Below are 21350 nucleotides of genomic sequence, written 5' to 3'. Positions count from 1 at the left end.
ATCATTTATCTAGTCCAACGTTCAGTCATGCAAAGAGCCCGATGGGTCTGGATGGCTTTAGAAAATTATGGAAAAAAAAGTATGTCCTCCACAGAAGTGCCATGTTACACATTTGGCAATTTGTTGTAAGTAGGAATCGACATAGATTAGCAAAACAATAAACGCTGAAGATAGCACCGCACATTAGAGTTGAATCTCCCCTAGATAAATAATCAAAGGACTTGATCCACTCAACAGCTAATCGGCAGATTGAATACACAGATTATAAAGCATGTATGTTAGTTCCTAGGTGGTGACCGAAATCGAACTGATTCCCAAACGACGTCAGTGAAAGACAAGGTGCCAAACTCTTACATTGCAGAAACAGAGAAAAAAAATATATATGCAAGCAAGCAATCAGGTACGTGTCCACGAACAAATCCAAAATGTTCCTAACTGATTATACAGACATATATTGCGAGCAAAAATTGTAGAGACAACTTACGGTGATGCCAGACATTGTCCGCGAGCGTCTCCGCTTCGCGTAAAGCGTCTTGAACCTCTTCCCACAGCGGTTCAAGGCGCCGCATATCCTATCCATCGGACCTGCAAACACCAGCAAAGCGTCAGCCTCATCAGAACCATTTCTCAAAGGCCTACAATCACCGATCACTCACTCCCAACGCGAAGCATGCACCTCGATAGTACTCACTCCTGCTGGACGGCGCGGGGGCATTCAGCGGAGCGACGTGGACGTACGGGTTCTCGCCGCCGCTGCTGCCGCCACCGCCGCCACTCTGGTTGAGGTGGGTGTAGCCGTAGGCCAAGCCGCTTGGGGTGGCACGCATGTAGCTGGAGTGGAAGCTGGCAGGACCGCCGCGAGCCTCGCCGGTGACCATGTGGCGGCGGTGACGGGTGGCTGTTCAGTGTTCTCAGTGAAGCAGCTGCTGCGGCTGAGGTTGGCGGTAAGGTGGGCTGACTGTGGCGTTGCTGTGGAGACACTCGGTGAAGGAGCTGCTGGCTGGGCGTGAGCTGGGTTGTTGGATGAGGAGAGTGGCAGCAACAAAAGAAAAAAGAAGAAGACTAGCATAAGGATGCCGTGGACGGTGGTGTAGCAGCTAAAAATGAAAGGGAAAAAGGAACCAGCTTAAGAGAGAAAGACGTGGGGAAGGGAGGGAAGAAAAAGGAGGAGGAAGGGAAATGGGCAGCTTCGGCAGAGGGGAGGGGGAATTGTTCGTGAAAGGAGGGAAAGAAAATGGGAATGGGCAGAAGGGCTGAACGGCGTGAGGTAGAGGGGAGAGAGAGAGAGAGAAAAGAGAGAGGGGAACCATGAAGTCCATGCATTAACCAATAGCAAGCCTAAGCAAATATTTAATCCATCATTGCATTGCCCACAAAGTCGTCATGCACAACTTAGTCCATGCTTCCTCCAATCACAATTTACCTCAATTTCCCACAAACAAATCCATTTTGGGCAGCCAATCCCCCCTTTTTCCTGTAATTACGAGTTTCCCTTATTTTTCCATTTTGTCCAAAAACCGATTTTTCCACAAAATTCTGAACTCGAACTTTCTCCGAAAGATGAGACGATGTCCTAAAAAGGAGTCATAACACGCTTGAACGTCCAAATCCCAAAACCAAATTCAATTTCGTGGTTAAAATCGACCGAACGCGATTTTAATACAACCTAACCTATTGGGTAGCTTTTATTGATTTAATTGCGTTTGACCCGTGATCGATAATTTTTTATCCACGTTTGTGCATTTTCGACTTATAGGTGACTCTCGGTTGTTGTAAAAAATCGTAAGGTTTCAATTATGAGTACCGAGTATAAAATCGATAGAAATCCGGGTTAGTGCCGTTCGACATGAATTTCGCAATTACGCGGAATCACCCGTAATTCAATTAAGTGTTTCCATTGAATCGACTTATATCCAATCTCAACTCGATTATACGGTGTCGTATTGACCATTGCCGATCATTACGGTCAAGCAGTCGATTTCCAATCAAATTCTCTAGTCAGTCGCGTTTATATCCTTTAACGGCTTCACCTAATAGATTAGTTACTCGTAAGTGGCCAACTCAGAGTAAAATGACCATAGGCACGTCGACGAAATGCCGATTTCATAAAATCGGGATGGGGTTGAAATTTAGGATGTCACATGAAGTGCCTCGCCAAAAATATTGGATCAGTTTCCCAAGAACCATCACTGTTTGCTGGCACTATCAAGGACAACCTTAAAGTAGGAAATTTGGATGCAGATGACCAACAAATAGAGAATGCAGCAATGATGGTAAATGCACATAATTTCATTTCACAGCTTCCAGATAAGTACTCGACTGAGGTAATACTAATATGCAATCTCCTAGCAACAGATTCTGGTGGGCAAAGGGGCTTCCAGCTGTCAGGAGGACAAAAACAAAGAATTGCTAAAGCCAGAGCCATTCTAAAAGATCCTCCAATACTCTGCTCGATGAGGCTACGAGTACTCTTGATTCGGGATCTGAGAAGCTGGTTCAAGAGGCATTGGAGAAGGCCATGCAGGGAAGAACGGTGATCTTGATTGCGCACAGATTGTCAACCATCGTTAATGCAGATGAAATTGCAGTCGTAGAGAATGGAGAGGTGAAGGAGACGGGAACGCACAACACCCTGTTGGATACCAGCAAATTTTACGACAGCTTATTCAACATACAGAACCTCAGTGTTGTTCGTGATGAAAGGTTGGCTGCCTCATAATAATTATTTCCTACCGTTTGTGCATGAAAATTATTTTGATGAAAAAAGAAACAGGTTCTCACTGGCCCATGATGTTGATTGAATGACAGAACTGATATATCTTCGCGAGATTATGAAATTGAGCAACCCCATGGCTCACCTAAAAGCAGAGTTGTAGGTGAAAAAGGCGCAGAGATAGAAGAAAGCCTCACAGAAGACCCTGAGCAAGAGGAGCACAAGAAAAGATTAGAAGCAGTCCACTTCTTTAGAATCTGGTTTGGATTGAGGAGGACGGAACTTGTCAAGATAGCCATCGGCTCCATTGCAGCCGGTTTCTCTGGAATCTCAAAGCCTGTTTTTGGGTTCTTCATCATAACAATAGGTGTGGCATATTACCATAAACATGCAAAGCGGGAAGTTGGATGGTACTCGATCGCATTCTCCCTAATAGGGTTGCTATCATTAGTCTCTCACATCTTGCAGCATTACTACTTTGGTGTGGTCGGTGAGAAGGCCATGACAAACCTTAGAAAAGCTCCCTTTGCAGGTAGCCGTCACTCCTTTTCCCCAGCAGAGTCCTTAAAGTTTAATGCAGAATCTACTAGCTCCGAATTTGAGATTCTGCCCAAGTTGTGAATCATTTATAGAGTACAATTGGCATTGATTATTCTAAAATCTTGTAGGTGTTCTGCGCAATGAATTCACTTGGTTTGAGAAACCTGAGAACAGCATTGGGATGGTTACTTCGCAAATCATCAATGATACATCTATGGTGAAAGTGATAATTTCTGATCGCATGTCTGTCATTGTCCGATGCATCGCTTCTATACTGAATGCTACAGTAGTTAGCATGATTGTAAACTGGAGAATGGGTCTAGTGGCTTGGGCTGTGATGCCTTGCCACTTCATTGGTGGGCTCATCCAAGCCAAGTCAGCCAAATGATTTGCTGGCGACTCTTCTGCAGCACATGGCAAAGTCGTTTCCCTAACTTCTGAGTCGGCGACAACCATAAGAACTGTAGCATCTTTTTGCTATGAAGAGCAAATCCTGAGGAAAGCGAAGTTAGAGTTGGAAGTCCCAATGAAAGAGAGAAGGAGAACTAGTATCAAGTATGGAACATTGCACATGCAGTTGCCTTGTGGTACACCGCGGTCTTGGTCGATAGAGGCCAAGCCACATTCGAAAATGGCATAAGATCGTACCAGATTTTCTCTCTCACGGTACTTTCTATTACAGAGCTGTGGACGCTGATCCCCACTGTGATATCGGCCATGAGCATAATCACTCCTGCATTCCAGACCCTCGACTGAAAAACTGAAATCGAACCAGATGTGCTGGAAAATACACATCATGGGAAGATCGAAGGAACTGCTGAGTTCCAGAACATCAAATTCAAGTACCCATCACGACCAGAAGTTACCGTTCTGAAGAACTTCACGTTGAAAATCGAAGCTGGGACGAAGGTAGCTCTTGTCGGGCCAAGTGGTGCCGGAAAGTCCTCTATTCTGGCCCTTCTGCTGAGGTTCTACGATTCGATGGAAGGAAAGGTGCTTATTGATGGGAAGGACAAAAAGGAATACAACCTGAGATGGGTGAGGACGCAAATAGGATTTGTGCAGCAAGACCACATCCTCATTAGCTCCTCCATTAGAGAGAATATCTGTTACGGAAACTGCGGTACTTCATTGCCTCATTGGTGCTTTTCTTGTAGCATCTTCGAACCTCTTCCCACACCGGTTCAACGCGCCACATCCATCAGACCTGCAAACACCAGCAAACGGCCCCATCAAAACCATTCTCGAAAGCCTCTAATCACCAATCATTAACTCCTAGCGCAAAGTATACACCTCGATGGACTCACTCCTGCCGGACGGCGCGGGGGCATTCAGCGGAGTGACGTGGACATAAGGGTTCTCGCTGCCGCCACCGCCACCACCGCCGCTTTGGTTGAGGCTGGTGTAGCCAGAGGCTAAGCCGCTCAAGGTGGCATGCATGTAGCCGGAGTGGAAGCTCGCCGGGGGGGGCTCACCGAGGACCCAAGTGGCGGCGTGTTGGAGCGTGTCGACACATGTCAAAGTGTCGGACATGACACAAAGGCTTCCGGAGAATGTCGATGCTACATAGGAAGCAACCTCTCTCACTAAATCATAGAAACTTCTGGAAAGAAGCAAGGAGCGACTAGCGAGACGACTTTTTTGCATCCAAGGACGTGACCTTTCTATTATTTCGGATTTGGTCCCTTGGACATTTTGTCATTTCGCCCTGTATCCTGAATTGAGGGACCTGTTATCGAAAAGTGTCATTCGGATTTTCAGGTGGCCCAAAAACAGAAATATTGTATTCCGACCAAGAAAAAAAACAGTGAAATTGTAAATGATGCAAACAAACTGTTCGATTCTTTTTTCCTCACTTCTTAATCAGAAAAATGCAAATGAAGCTATATGATTATTGGTCCAATTAGGGGTGATCGAGTCCAAGGTGGGTAGGGTTTAGACTTGGACCCTCTACTCAACCTTATTATAACCAGTTTCCCTTTTTCGGACCCTGTACCTGATCCACCCTATTTTTCCTGTCAAATTTGAAAGGGCTAGTACGCACACCTAAAGGGGGTGAATAGGTTTATATAAAAATTTTCTCTATCTTACAAGACTTAATAAGATAAATTGCCTTTAGAAGATGATAGACTAAAGATGTAAACAGCTCCAAACAATTCTATAAAGTAATAAAACAACGAATAAGATAAGAAGTTTAAGGAAAGAGAATTGGAATACAAGGTTTATAGTGGTTTGGCTTAATCCAAGTCTATGTCCATTCTCTCGCGCTAACAGCCCACTGGTTGGATTCCACTATGAATCAAAAGAGATTATACAGCTTGTGATCTTCGACTTCCTCAGTGGAGAGTCTCAACTAGTCTCTTCATAAAGTCTCACTATATGCTTCTCTCTTTTGTATACAATTTGATCTCAATGAATGAAAAAGCAAGGAACTACAGAGATTCAGACTTTGAAATTCTTCTTTCATGCACCACCTCGAACAACTGAAGAGTCCGCCTTAAATACTCCTTCATGTCTTCACGACCGTTGGCACTTACCAAAGGAATTCTTCCAATCTACCCGTTGAATATAATCAATTAAGGTGATCTCGAGTCGTTGATTGATTGGTGATGAAAGCCCGATAATCTTGTTCGCCCATACAATCAGGATCTTTGGTTTCCATTAGTAGAACCTTCCAATTTTGCTCGCCTTTCAAACGATCTTCAAATCGAAGTAGAATACAATAAGAATAATCAATCATGTTGATGTTGTATCTAGCCATAAGGTCTTCCAAAAAATCATACGAATCAAAACCTTGAAGATAAACCGTCACCTGGATAATTCTTCTTTCTTCATCTGGAAACTGTCAGTGAGGGCAGACTTTGAGTCTTGAGTCTGACGATCTTAAAACTTTGACGGTAGAGTCTGGAGTTCTTCAGACTTTAACACTTGGGTTTTGAAGTCTTTAGACTAGACTGATGGAAACGTTTTGTCGGTTTCAAAACAATAAATGAATTTTCTCCAACAATCTCTCCCTTTTTTTATGGTGACAAAACTTTCTTGCAGATTTGAAAAATTTTATCCTGCAAAACAACACTTAAGCAAACCATGATATCTTATAAAAGTAAGTTGATTAGGACTTGGATAGTATCAATTATGCAACCGTAGAAAACATGTTAGTCCTGCAAGACAAGATAACTATCCTTCCATCATCAATATCACGGCCTAAGTTACTGCAAGAATCAAAAGATCAAATCAAGTTACTTAGCAGTCAAGCAGTCCAAAGTCAAAAGAGTCCACAACCAAACAAAAACACAAAAGTCCAAAAAAATCATCAAAATCAAAGAGTAAATCAAATGAAAAGTACCAAAATCAAATCTGCATGACTTCTCCCCCTTTTTGTCAACAGCAAAAAGTGAATGAATAAAAAGAGTTAATATGAAAATAGTGGGATAAGAGTCATGGCTGTTTGGGCAGGCAGACAAGCTGGAATTTTCCCATGGAGCTCACAGTCTTCTCAAGCTTTTCAAGAGTCTGCTTTAGTGGCTTCAAATCTTCACCCTTCACATGATCCTGCACTTGAGTTCTAAGGGCTAGTAGCTGGTCTTGCAACGACACTGAAGTAGCTAGGAAAGCTTTCTTGAGATCCTTTATCTCATACTCCATACCATATTGTTGTTTCCTCAAATCCAACAGGATGTCCAGTAGTCTTGAGAAGTCTGTTGTTTGATCTGATGCAGTACTGGGTCCAGCTGATTCCGTTCTAGGAGTTTTGAGAATGGATGAATCTTCAGCAGTTCATCCACCATGGCTAGGAGTGGATACCTCAATATCTGCTTCTAGATAATGAGAAGCATACACGTCCTCTGGATCTGCTGCAGATTGACTAACATCACTAGTAAAGATAGGTAAAGAAATACCTCGTTTTCCAGCAGCTCCCCCTGTTTGTATGCCTTTAGGTGGAGAAGTGAATTCTTCTTCATGTTCTACTTCAGCTTCAAAGTGATGTTTTTCTTTTTCTCTTGGTCAAGCAATTCCATTCCTTGTCTTCTCAGAGTTGCTCGACAAGGATACAGCCAAAGTTGGCTCAAAGGAGTCTTCTTGACCCTTTTCTTCCTCTTCTTCTCTTTCTTTTTCTCCTTCTTCACTTCTTTCTTCCTCTTCCTCTGTCCTCCTCTGTTCTTCAGATTCCTTCTCTGTCTCTTCTCTTTCTCTTCTCTCTCTTTCCTCTAGCTCTTCTCTTGTCTCTTGAAAGTTAACAAAATTCTTCAAGTTCCTTAAGGTAAAGGCTGAAAGAGTCATCTCATCCTCATCTTATTCATCCTACAAGATAAGAGTTCTCTTCTTTTTCATTGGAACATCCATGGGCTCATTTTCTTTCCTCTTGGCTGCTGTAGAGTCTTGCTTTGCCTTAACGGGAGACTTCTTCTTCATTCGCTCTAACACCTTGTTAAGCTCCTTCAAACGCATCTTGGTGACCATCTTGAATCCAATCACCATGGGAGCAATGCTTGTCAAACACAAAGGTGCAGGAATGTGAATTTTGAAATGTCTAAAAAGACCCGTGATAAAAGCAGAATAAGGGAGTTGTCTCTTGTCTTTCACCACTATCCTATACATGTGAAAACAAGATGTGTGAGGCAGAGAGAATTTGTAGCCAGCGTTGATGACATACATCAACTTTGCTTCAAGATGAGACACGTCAGTATTGGATGTAGATTTCGGATGGATGCAGTTGATCACGATTTTATGCAGCAAGATGTTGGAGGCATTCATCCTAGTGTGGGAAATCTTGCCATCAACACGCCTATCTCGTACCAATTCCAGAGTAGCATGAGCAACATACACACTAATTAGTTGGAAACATGCTCTTTCCACCCCAATTAAGTCAGCCAAAGTGTCCACATCCACCAAAAACTCCTTATCCCTGACTGTGAAAGAAGAACCTATTCACATCTAAAAATGATAGATTCAAATAGAAGTAGGCTGTGAGTTCCGGATAAGCAATTGTTGACTTAGAACAAAAATGCTCCAATTGAAGAAGTGCAAACTTCCCTCTCAAATTTACTTGCATAGAATCAAGAAAATCAAAATCACCCCTCTCTTCAACAATTTTGAATAAACTTTCTTGTGGTCCTTAGAGCGGAAAATGCTCGCTCTATCACCACCAACATTAGCAGCCACTCCCATCCTTGGCTGGAAATGTGAGAACATTTTCTCATCATCGTCCTTTCCTTCTGGCTAATTAGCCGTACCCATCCTCAGATCACTAGGAAAGTTGGCAAAAGTCCTTTCAGCCAACCCTTTAGGCGCAACGCCTAACTTTTCCATCTCTCGCAAAAATAAAGTTTGATTCTTGAATCCTCTCTCTCTTAGAAACTCATCGATCAAAGACATAGCAGTACATCATTGTTTCAACTTAGAATAAAACGAGAAAGCAACTTGAGGTCTCAGTGTTCTTACAGGTTCAATTTCTTCCACTAATTCTTCTGGTTGAGGCAGTGGAGGAGACTGACGTTGCTGAGAATGTTGTTGATGTTGACTTGGTCACTGCTGTTGAGGAGAGTCATCTTTCTCGATCGATCGAAATGAGTACGACCCTCGGGCATGCGCCGTGGTCCCCTACTTGCAATTCTCGAAAACTTTCTTGAAGACATTGTCGCTTTAAGGGAAAAATTCTCAAACTTGCTTGAAAAAGGTGAAATCTTTTGGATTAAACAAGAGTGAAAGTCAAAGCAAGTGGGAGTTTTGTATTCTAGGGTTTGAGAGTGAAAAAGAGAAGAAGACAAATGATGGTATATATAGTAGGTAAATCGGGGTACACGAACATCACAAAGGAAAAAGTAATAACTGCCTTTTTGAAAATGAAAAACTACCAAAAATTCAAAATTTGAAGAAGATAACTACCAAAAATTAAATTAGCAGGAGGCGATTTGCAATATCAACATACCAAATCGAAAAAAATCATCCAAGGATAAAATCTCATGCATTTTGAAAGAACTAACTTACAGTCGTAACTCTTAGTCATTCTGAGTCTAAACACCTTCAAACTTTACCTCTGAGTCTGAACACTTTTAGACTTTACCTAATAGAAGATATGATGTTTAGTTTGGTGCGAATAGACTCAAATAGGCTTTTCTCCGGTGGCTTTGTAAATATGTCTGCCAGCTGATTCTTTGAGTTAATGAATTGAATCATAACTTCTTCATTCTGAACATAATCTCTAATAAAATGATGTCGAATACTTTGTCCTTGAATGAAGAATTGGATTCTTTGTGAGATTAATGGCGCTAGGGTTGTCACATTTGATCTCGATGCATGATTCTTCAATTCCAAAGTCTCTTAGCTGTTGCTGTATCCATAAAATTTGAGAGCAGCAACTTCCAAGAGCTACATATTCTGCTTCAGCTGTTGAAAGAGTTACAGTACTCTGTTTTCTTAAAAACCATGATACTAGCTTGTTGCTAAGCAATTGACAAGTACCAAAAGTACTCTTTATGTTCACTTTGCATCCTGCTAAATTTGTGTCTGAATATCCAAGGAGAGTAAAGTCTTCTTCTTTGGGATACCACAGACCTAGGTTTGGAGTTGTTACAACGTATTTGATGATGTGCTTTGCAACAATTAAGTGAGATTCTTTAGGATTTGATTGGAATCTAGCACAAATACAAACACCAAACAATATGTCAGGTCTAGATGCAGTAAGATAAAGAATTGAACCAATTATGCTCCTATATAGCTTCTGGTCTACACTCTTCCATTCTTCATATTTATCCAGCTTTGAAGAATTTGACATAGGCGTCTCTGTCTTTTTACAATTCTCTAATTCAAACTTCTTAATGAGATCTTATGCATACTTTTCTTGGTGAATGAAAATTCCTTCTTTAGATTGTTTAACTTGTAATCCCAGAAAGAAAGTTAACTCACCCATCATACTCATCTCGAATTCATCCTGCATGCATCTAGAAAATTTCTTGCAAAGATTTTCATTAGGTGAACCAATTAGGTGAACCAAATAAATCTGAACAAGTAGAAAATTGTTATATTCTCTTTTGATAAACAAGGTAGTATCTATTTTTCCTTTAACAAAACCATTTTGAGTTTGGAATTTACTTAACCTTTCATACCAAACTTAAGGTGCCTGCTTTCCATATAGGACCTTTTTCAGTTTGTAGACTGAGTCTAGCTTTCTTGGATCTTCAAAACTAGGTGGTTGTTCCACATAAACTTCTTCTTGGATAAATTCATTTAGGAATGCACTTTTCACATCCATTTGGAGTAACTTGAAATTTTTATAGCAAGCAAAAGCAAGTAATAATCTTATTGCTTCTAGCCTCACTACTGGTGCATAGGTCTCGTCATAGTCTATCCCTTCTTCTTGCGTATATCTTTTGGCCACGAGTCTTGCTTTGTTCCCGACAACTTTTCCTTTCTCGTTCACCTTGTTCCTGAAAACCAATTTAGTTGTAATAATAGACTTACTTTTAGGTTTAGGAATTAACTCCCAAACATCGTTGATGCTGAAGCTCCGAGCTCTTCTTGCATAGCTTCAATCCAGCTTTCATCAGCCAAGGCTTCATCTACAGCTTTGGGTTCAATCTCAAAAACAAGAGCTAAAGCACTAGACTCTTCATGTCTTTTAGATTTGGTGCGAATTCCTTCATCAATGTTGCCAATGATGAGTTCCTTGGGATGACTTGACTTATGCTTCCAGTTGCTGGTCGGTTTGTCAGTCTGCTGATCCTTTGTTTTAGTTGAATCTTCTTGTTTATCTTGTTGTTGAACTTTAGGAGTTTGAACCACTTCGGGGGAAGTAGATTTTGCAACATCTAGAGTAGGTTCAGATTCTTCAAGTTGAGTCTGATCTAGTTGATTCTGCATTGGATCTTGAAACTTGACATTCATGGATTCTTCCACAAACTGAGTCTTCTTGTTGAATACTCGTAAGCTTTGCTTGAGGTTGAGTAGCCAAGGAAAAAAATTTCATCTGATCTTTCTTCAAACTTGTCAGTACGATCATTTGCATTCTTCAAAACAAAACACTTAAGAAATAATTGGCTTCTTTCATTTGAATAACTCATAAGGAGTTTTATTTAGAATGGGCCTTAAGAATACTCTGTTAATAATATAATAAGCTGTTGAAACTACTTCAGCCCAAAATCAAGAAGAAATATTACTCTCTATTAAGAGTGTTCGAGCAATTTCCTGCAAAGATTTATTATTTATTTCCACAACCCCATTTTGCTTTAGAGTATATGAAGAAAATAAAACATGTTGAAAACTAGTCATCACAGAATTTTGCAAAGTCTTGATTTTCAAACTCACCTCTATGGTTTGTACGAATGCTTGATATAGTATAACATTTTTCATTTTGAACCTTCTTGGCAAATTTTGAAAAGTAAGAGAATGTTTTAGACTTACTTACTAGGAAGTATACCCATGTAAAACAAGAATAGTTATCCACGATTACTAGGCAGTATCTCTTTCCATCAATACTTTGAGTTCTAGTTAGTCCAAAGAGATCCATATGCAAAAGCTGCAAAACACAATCAGTAGAAACCTGATTTATTGGTTTAAAAGAACTTCTAACCCATTTTCCCAATACAAATGGTGTGCATAATTCAGATTTTTGATACTTCAGGTTGGGCAGTCCACGAACAAGTTTCTTGGAGGAGATCTTGGCAATCTACTTCATGTTGATATGGCTAAGCTTTCTATGCCAAAGATTTGCTTCATATTGAATGGATATTAGACACTGAGAACTTTTTGGTTTTATATCCAAAAAATAGATATTCCCATGTCTTCGTCCAGTGAAAGATTGTGAAAGATCTTTATTGGTTCCCGAACAAGTGCCTTCTTGGAAGTTAATCTTGAATCCAGTGTCGCACGTTGACTAATGCTTAGAGGATTATAATTCAAACCTTCAACCAAGGAGACATTATTGATTGTGAAACTTCTAATTCTCACAGTTCCACATCCAACAATCCTTCCTTTGCTGTTTCCACAAAAAGAAACTTTTCCTCCTTTTACTTGCACGAGCTTTATAAAACAAGTTGAATCTCCTATCATATGTCTTAAGCAGCCACTATCCAAATACCATTTGATCTTTTTCTTGATAGTGACTTGCAATCGTACAAAGAACTTAAGTTTTCTTTGATACCCACACTTTCTTAGGTCCAGAGGAGTTAGTACGAAACACAGTCTTTGCCCACTCTCTCCTAACAGGTCTCCAACCCTTGGGACATTCCTTCTCGAAATTAACTGAGCTATTACACTTTGAACATTTGAGAGCACTTCTACCAATAGGTTTTACAAAAGCCTTTTGAAAATGGTTCTTGTAAAAGGTTTTTGTAGGTCCTTGTTTGATCATTTCCTTCACTTTTGGAAAATCGATTAAAGGAATGGTTTCGATATCATTCCCAAACCAGATTTGTTGAAATAAGGTATTTGAATTGAAAGCATCTTTTCCAACTTCTCAGATCTTATTGAAAACCTTTTTGTGATATTTGAAATGTCTTATTTCAAAAAGTTATTTTCCTTTGAGAGAGAATCTGCATTTTCTTTCAAATCAACAAAACTCTTATCTAGATTTTCAAACTTTTCTTTCCAAAAAGTTTCCTGTTGCTTCAGTTTGGAATTCTCCTTCTTTAGCTCGAAAATCCTTTTAAGAGATGTCTTGAGGCTAAGACAAAGTTCATCTATATATTTTGAGACTTTAACAGGAATCTTTAAATTACTAACATTGACTTCACTGTCTCGAGTGCGAGTCGGAATCTAAATCTGTCTCAAAATGCGAGTCGATTCTAATTTTGCCATCAGACAGATATTGACATACTCTTCATTACTTTCCTCGCATTCTGTATCGCTCCATGTCTCAGCTTTAAGAGCTTTCTTGAATTTCTCTGTTTTACCTCTCTTTTTCTTCAGCAAAGGGCAGTTGGGTCTGATGTGTCCCTTTTTCTTACATTCGAAATAGATCACATCTTTGTTGGTCTCATTATCTTCATTTGATTTCTTCTAAAATCTTTGAGTGCCCTGCTTTTTCCAGTTAAATCTTTTTCCTTTCTGTTTAACTTCCTGAACTTCCTTATCATGAGTGCTAGCTCTTCATCATCCAAGTCATCCTCAGAGTCTGTATTATCAAAGTCATCGTTAGATTTTAAGGCAATTGACTTCTTACCTTTGGAATCTACTTCCTCATTGATTTGCTCTACTTCATATAATTGAAGCGTGCCAACCAATTCATCTATGGAAAGAGGCATGATCCTTTGGGTTTATCTTATAAAAGTCTTCACGTGGTTCCAGTTTTTGGAGAGTCCTCTCAGCAATTTATTGACCTTCATTGGTCCTGAGATTGGTTGTCCCTGATATACTAGGCCATTTACAATTTCTGTAAAACGATTAAACATGTCAGTGATGGATTCTTCTGGCTTCATCTTGAAGGCTTCATACTGTCCGAGTAAGATATTGATTTTTGTTTTTCTAACTCAATCGGTTCCTTCATAAGTGACGTTCAGCTTATCCTAGACTTTTTTGGCCATTTCATAAGATGAGATTCTGTTATATTCAGTAAGAGATAAAGCACAATACAATGAATAAATTGCTTTTGCATCAAGAGATTGTCTTTTGGTTATCTCCGCTTATGTCAGTTCTCCAGCATTTGCAATTTCCTTCCCAGATGTTAATGTAGCTTTAGGAATGATTCCTTTTTCTACCACACCCCATTCTAGGGGATCTTTCGATCTTAGGAATACCTTCATCTTGTTTTTCCAAACGTTGTATTCCTTCTCATCAAAGTAAGGAGGTCTGGTATTACTTTGTCCTTTAACCAAACCTGGAGCCAAAATACTAACCATAAATCTTTAGCTTAAGAAGTAAAGACACTTCAATACATAAGCACACAAGCTCTGATACCAATTGAAAGGGCTAGTACGCACACCTAGAGGGGGTGAATAGGTGTATATAAAAATTTTCTCTATCTTACAAGACTTAATAAGATAAATTGCATTTAGAAGATGATACACTAAGGATGTTGTTGCGATGGGGCGAGCGATCTAACAACAATATAGACAAAAGAAGAAAATAAATCGAACATTAGATTTACGTGGTTCAGTCGTAAAGACCTACGTCCACAGGGAGAGCAGCACCGAATTTCACTATAAATCAAGCGATATGTCGCGACCTAAATTTTTCGGGGTGTGAACCACCTAAAATTTGGTTAATGGATTATTAAGCCTAGACTTAATTCGGGCTCTCCCAAGCCCATACCAATTCGCGACTTAGATTTGAATTCTTAATATGCAATTGATTTTTTAATCAGGAGTCGCCACTAATCTATTTTTTGGTGGGTCGATTAGAAACCCAAGTAAAGTAACGGGAGCTTTACTTTACTCCTACGAACCAGAGACTATGGGTACGGGGACTTGGTTACACTAGATTTCTCTAATGCCCTTTCGGTACCATTCTTTTATTTTCAAAAAATGTTTTTGCAGGCAGCTTAAATTGATTTTAAATCTATTTTCCTAACATGTGAGGTGATCATGCGGGTGCGCAATTCACCAATTTAACACCCAAATAAACAATAAATAAATTACAAAAACTTACCTCAAAGCAACGAAAGCATCTGCAACGTTAAGTTAAAAACTACATCAACAACCCTAGATATGGTTTCTAATTACCACGCAATTTCTTTTTTGTTTTCGCTTAATTAATGAAATTCATGCAATATGCAATGCAATATTAACTAAATGACCTAATTCTAATGACATGCAATTTCTAATTAAATAGGCCTAGCAAAAATACTAAATGACATGCATCCCAGTGAATCTAGCCCTAATGACGTGCATATGACATTTTTCTTTTTCCTAAAAGAATGCATTTTATCCTAAATAATAAAACTAATTTAACCTATGACATTTTTTGTATTTTCATGAAATTCGAAATTAAAATTCCTATTCTAAATATGCAAACCCTAAAACAAGTAATATCCTAACATGCATCTAATCTAACCCGATTTTTATTTCGAAAATTCATGATAAATAGAATGCTTTGCCTAAATATGCAAATAACCATAAAACACGTGATATTCTATCTCAAACATATATAAAAACGATCAAATCCATTCAAAATTACTCCAAAGGGACATCACATATCGCTCAGATCAAGGGATAATATTTCGCTAGTGAAATCGATACTTTGATCTTAAGCCTTAAAGATCAAAACATCAATTTTATTCCCGCTTAATTAATTATTTCATCTAAAGCCTTATAGATGAAATAAAAAACCCTAACGCGGTTGCGAATCAGGTGATACATTGAGATTTTCAATTATGCATAGAGAAATAAACAAAGAAACAAAGATATAAAAATAAAATAAGATAAAATAAACCAGCCTAATAAAATAAAGCAAATCTACCTAATTTGATTTTTTTTTTTTTAATAAAAGAAAATCTTGACCACCGGTTAGGGACTCCGGCGAAGGGTTCCGGCGAGAGAGAGCTCGTCGGCTAGGGTTCCGGCGAGGGCAAACCGGTGGCGGAAGAGCTCCGGCAACAAGAGGAACGGCGGAGACCGGCGTGGGGGACTCGCGGATCTGGGTGCGGGTGTCGCGGGCGAGGGACTCCGAGCACGAGCTGAAGCACGGTGGAGACGGCGTCGGGCGGCGAGGCAGCGGGGAGCGTCGCGGGCGGCACGGCGAGAACGGGCGGGGAGACCTCGAACGCGGGCAGAGGCAAAGGCGGCGTCGGGGCTACGTCGGGCGGCGTAGCGAGACCGGCGGGCGACGTCGCGAGCGGAGCGGGGGGCTTCGACGCGTTCCGGCGAGGCAACGTCGGATCCGGGCCGATCTAGAGCAACGACGTCGGGAGCAACTCAGTGCGGCGGATCGAGGTTGATGAGGCAAATCAGGGACGGCGGGCGGCATAAACGTCGATCGTCACCGGATCAGGAGTTGCGGGCGACGGGACCGATCTGGCTTTGGGTCTCGGGCGCGGGGCTCGCGGATGAAGATGCGGCGCGGAACGTCGGGGCGGCTCGGGCGGGCGGCGTCGCGGCCGGGCGGACAGCGCGAGCACTCGCGGACGGAGGCCGGCGGCGGTGAGCAGCAGCGCGCCGGCTGCTCTTCGGGGAAGATGAACAGAGCCGATTAGGGTTTCAGCTACTTTTTCTTTTTCTTTTTTTTTTACTTTTTCCTCTCTCCACTCACTTTTTACCTTTTCTCTCTTTTTTACCAACGGAAAAAGAACCCCCCTTTTTTCGACCGTACGCAACTCCTTTTATACCCCAAAAAATTGTATATTCGTGGTATATTTTATCGCCAATTTTGCTCGCGTAAAATTTCATCGAATATATTATTTCACTCCGCGCAATATTTTTTGCATATTCGATCAAAAAATTCCCCTTTTTGCGCAAAAACACATCCGAGTGTATATTACCTAAAATCTTAACGGAATATATAAAACTTGCCTAAACTATATGCCATGTGATTTGATTTTTTTTTATATATTATTTAGCAAAAATTAACCCCAAAAATTTAGGTGTCAACACGATACAAGGAGATTACACATTCAAGTCACTCAAACACTCTCTCGATGTTTCCCAAACCCTAATTTAACCCAATACACCAATCTTTCTTGGTTGCCGCACGAGAAACACGAAGACCCGCTATCAAGCACCCAGCGCCTATGGACGTCTCTCTCAAACAGAGAAAACCACGTCACTCAAAATAAGAACAACGCTTCGATCAACAATTATGCTTCGGTAAAGGAACTCCCATGAGCAAACCTTGAGAGGAATATTATATTCCACCGCCAGAGAATTGCATCAAGATAGACCGACTTCTATTGGAAAGAGAATTCGCATGATTCGGTCAAACCCTGAAGAATTTGACTCTTTCCTTTGTTTTATCTTGCTGACTTCGGCCTAAAGTATATTTACGTATATTTAAATAAATCCAAGTCCAAGTTAACGTTTGGACTTTCCTATTTCAAGCCAATTCTGAATATCCGCAAAATTTCCAATTTAGAATATTCGGAATTTTGCATTGAGCTCAAACTCGAGACACATTTTAACAATCTCCACATTGGCTCGATGTTTGAGCCAAATTACAATCGTTTCATAAAAATTCAAATTTTGCTGTTACTTTCCCATAACCCGTAATGGGCTCAACCACCATAGATATTATCCAAGTCCAAGCCTTGCTTGAACTTCGCCATAACCGAGGACCTTATCAGAATACCAATTCCATATGCACCTTTAATTGCTCTGCAAGGATTTTCCGACGCAACCTCCTCAACCGCAGATAAAGTAAAATCATTGTTGCATTCATATCTGTCAGGAGATTAAATACATACCTTGTTAATTTCAGGGTTACAGCAACCATTGGCTCTATAGGCTCCACCTCGCTACGAACGCCATATGTATCGATTACTTTGCTAGTACTCGTACTCGCTACCTCAGGAGTTTCTGATCGCAACTCCACCTCAAGCTGAACACCGTCCAGATCCGTATTAACACTGCCACAAACACTCCTAGCCAGAAGTATCGGAGACTTGGTAACTTCTCTGCTATTAACAGGTGAATTTATATCTGGGCACCACAACCGATCGCCTCGCTCACCTTGTGCGTAGCCATGGAATATGCATCTTGCCCTCCAATCGAGCTTACCATCACTTACTCGAAAATAACACGAGCAACCAAACATTCTAATAATAGGATAATTAGCAACGTTACCTGACCACACTTCTTCAGGAGTCTGCCATTCAATAACAGTTGATGGGGATCTATTCACCAGGTAGCTTACCGTACTTAGCACATCAACCAGGAATCTCCTAGCCATACCGGCACTAGAGATAATTCTTTGGGCCATCTCTAGTAATGTTATGCTCATCAATTCTACAAATTGTTGTGATGTACCGGCACTAGTGTGGTGTTTCACTATGCCCTCTTTCATGTAAAATTTATTTGCTAGCTCCGAGCAGAACTTCATGCTATTGCCAATCCGCACATGCGTGATCGACTTACCAGTCTCCGTTTCGATCAAAGCTCTTGATTGCGAGATCCTGACACTAGCATCAAACTTGTGCCTTGGCACAAACACCCAGGTCTTCCTCGAGCAGTCAAAAGACTCTCGAGCAAATGCATCCAACGTCTCCGCAACGAAATTTGTCACTGTCTCACCTTGAAGTTTATACAGGCCTCCATGCTTGATTCCTTTCATTATTACCAAAGCACCTCGAACAACCTTCAAAGCTTCACCTTTTAAAGAATGCCCTGCAACCAGCTGAATCTAGGGCACCTAAAGAAATTAAGTTCTTTTTCAATTCTGGAACATGCCTCACTCCAATCAATGTCCTCACGATACCATCATGCATTCTGATTTTAACATCACCAACACCCACAACATCGCACTTAGCGTTGTTCCCTAACTGGACTTTATCACTACCCGTGCACTGATAAGTGATAAACCAATTTCTATTTGGTGTGACATGAAAAGAACAACCAGAATCCATAACCCATCCATCAAGTGATGAATCATTAGTGACAGACAAGACATAATCGGCATTATCTGCTACAACTGCAACATTATCTGCAGAATCAACCATAATTCCCTTACCATTCTCATTCTTCAACTTAAGGCAATCCCTTCTAAGATGCCCCCTCTTGCCACAACTCCAACAGACAACATTAGCAGTCCTAGATTGACTACGTCTATTCATATTAGTACTACTATTACCCACACGTGTTATAGATCTTTCTCTATTTTCACCTACTAAAGCAGTAGATACAGGTTCGCCAGATTCTCTTCTACGAATGTCCTCGCTCAGAATTAAATCTCGAACCCCATCAAACGTCAAACTTGTTGATCCAGAGGAATTACTAACAACAGTAACAATAGTATTCCAACTATTAGGCAACGGGGATAATAGAATCAAAGCACGTACCTCATCTTCAAAGTTAATTTAAACTGAACTCAATTGACTAACAATCACATTAAATTCGTTGATATGATCAGCAACTGACACACCTTCGCTCATCTTCAAATTAAACAGACGTCGCATCAAACAGACCTTGTTGATCGTAGAGGACTTCTCATACATATCCGACAGGGCTTACATCAAATCAGCAGTGGTCTTCTCCTTCAGGATGTTAAACGCAACGTTACGAGCTAACGTCAGCCGAATAACACCCATAGCTCGTCTATCCAGCAAATCCCAATCAGCTTGCTTCATCGTCTCTGGTTTCTCCCCCCAGAGAAAAGGCAAGTGCAGATTCATCTAGTAAAGATAATCTTCAATCTGCATCTTCCAGAAACTAAAATCCTTCCCATCAAATCTGTCGATTCTCACTTTTACTTCTTCTGTCGCCATCGATTTGCTTCAACTTATCCAAACCTAGCTCTGATACCACTTGTTGCAATAGGGCGAGCGATCGAATAATAACATAGACAAAAGAAGAAAATAAATTGGATACTAGATTTACGTGGTTCAGTCGTAAAGATCTACGTCCACGGGGAGAGCAACAACGAATTTCACTATAAATCAAGCGATACAAGGAGATTACACATTCAAGTCACTCAAACACTCTCTCGATGTTTCCCAAACCCCAATTTAACCCAATACATCAATCTTTCTTGGTTGCCGCACGAGAAACACGAAGACCCGCAATCAAGCACCCAGCGCCTATGGACGTCTCTCTCAAACAGAGAAAACCACGGCACTCAAAATAAGAACAGCGCTTCGATCAATAATTATGCTTCGGTAAAGGAAGTCCCATGAGCAAACCTTGAGAGGAATATTATATTCCACCGCCAGAGAATTGCATCAAGATAGACCGACTTCTATTGGAAAGAGAATTCGCATGATTCAGTCAAACCCTGAAGAATTTGACTCTTTCCTTTGTTTTATCTTGCTGACTTCGGCCTAAAGTATATTTATGTATATTTAAATAAATCCAAGTCCAAGTTAACGTTTGGACTTTCCTATTTCAGGCCAATTCTGAATATTCGCAAAATTTCCAATTTAGAATATTCAGAATTTTGCATTGAGCTCAAACTCGAGACACATTTTAACAATCTTCACCTTGGCTCGATGTTTTAGCCACATTACAATCGCTTCATAAAAATAAAAATTCTGCTGCTACTTTCCCATAACCCCTGATGGGTTCAATCGCCACAGATATTATCCAAGTCCAAGCCTCGCTTGAACTTCGCCATAACCGAGGACCTCATTAGAATACCAACTCCATATGCACCTTTAACTGCTCCGCAAGGATTTTCCGATGCAACCTCCTCAACCGCAGATAAAGTAAAACCATTGTTGCATTCATATCTGTCAGGAGATCGAATACATACCTTGTTAATTTTAGCGATTCAGCATCCATTGGCTCTATAGGCTCCACCTCACTACAAACGCCATATGTATCGATTACTTTGCTAGTACTCGTACTCGCTACCTCAGGAATTTCTGGTCGCAACTCCACCTCAAGCTGAACACCGTCCAGATCCGTATTAACACTGCCACAAACACTCCTAGCCAGAAGTATCGGAGACTTGGTAACTTCTCTGCTGTTACAAGTGAATTTATATCTGGACACCACAACCGATCGCCTCGCTCACCTTGTGCATAGCCATGGAATATGCACCTTGCCCTCCAATCGAACTTACCATCACTTACTCGAAAATAACACGGGCAACCAAACATTCTAATAATAGGATAATCAGCAACGTTACCTTACCACACTTCTTCAGGAGTTTGTCATTCAATAACAGTCGATGGGGATCTATTCACCAAGAAGCTTACCATACTAAGCACATCAACCAGGAATCTCCTAGCCATACCAGCACTAGATATAATTTTTTGGGCCATCTCTAGTAATGTTCTGCTCATCAATTCTACAAATTGTTGTGATGTACCGGCACTAGTGCGGTGTTTCATTATGCCCTATTTCATGCAGAATTTATTTGCCAGCTTCAAGCAGAACTCCATGCTATTGTCAATCCGCACATGCTTGATCGACTTACCAGTCTCCGTTTCGATCAAAGCTCTTGACTGCGAGATCCTGACACCAGCATCAAACTTGTGCCTTGGCACAAACACCCAGGTCTTCCTCGAGTAGTCAAA

The 21350-nt window shown here is 40.8% G+C and overlaps 1 protein-coding gene and 1 pseudogene across 1 annotated transcript in view; one reads left to right on the top strand and one right to left on the bottom strand.

Annotated features, from left to right (window-relative positions):
* The window catches only part of LOC104424234 (metal-nicotianamine transporter YSL2), a 29479-nt gene extending 28601 nt beyond the window's left edge, over window positions 1-878 (bottom strand). The window contains exons 1-2 of the mRNA XM_039304973.1: window positions 677-878; window positions 485-585 (exon numbers count right to left, since the gene is read on the bottom strand). Coding sequence (XP_039160907.1) covers window positions 485-585; window positions 677-878 — 303 coding nt within the window. The remainder of the gene's footprint in view (window positions 1-484; window positions 586-676) is intronic.
* Window positions 879-2141: 1263 nt separating this feature from the next.
* LOC120289607 overlaps window positions 2142-21350 on the top strand; it is a 50275-nt pseudogene continuing 31066 nt past the window's right edge.

Source organism: Eucalyptus grandis, chromosome 11 (assembly GCF_016545825.1).
Source record: "Eucalyptus grandis isolate ANBG69807.140 chromosome 11, ASM1654582v1, whole genome shotgun sequence".
In the NCBI taxonomy this organism is placed as follows: domain Eukaryota; kingdom Viridiplantae; phylum Streptophyta; class Magnoliopsida; order Myrtales; family Myrtaceae; genus Eucalyptus; species Eucalyptus grandis.
This window is presented reverse-complemented; position numbering and strand designations above follow the sequence as displayed.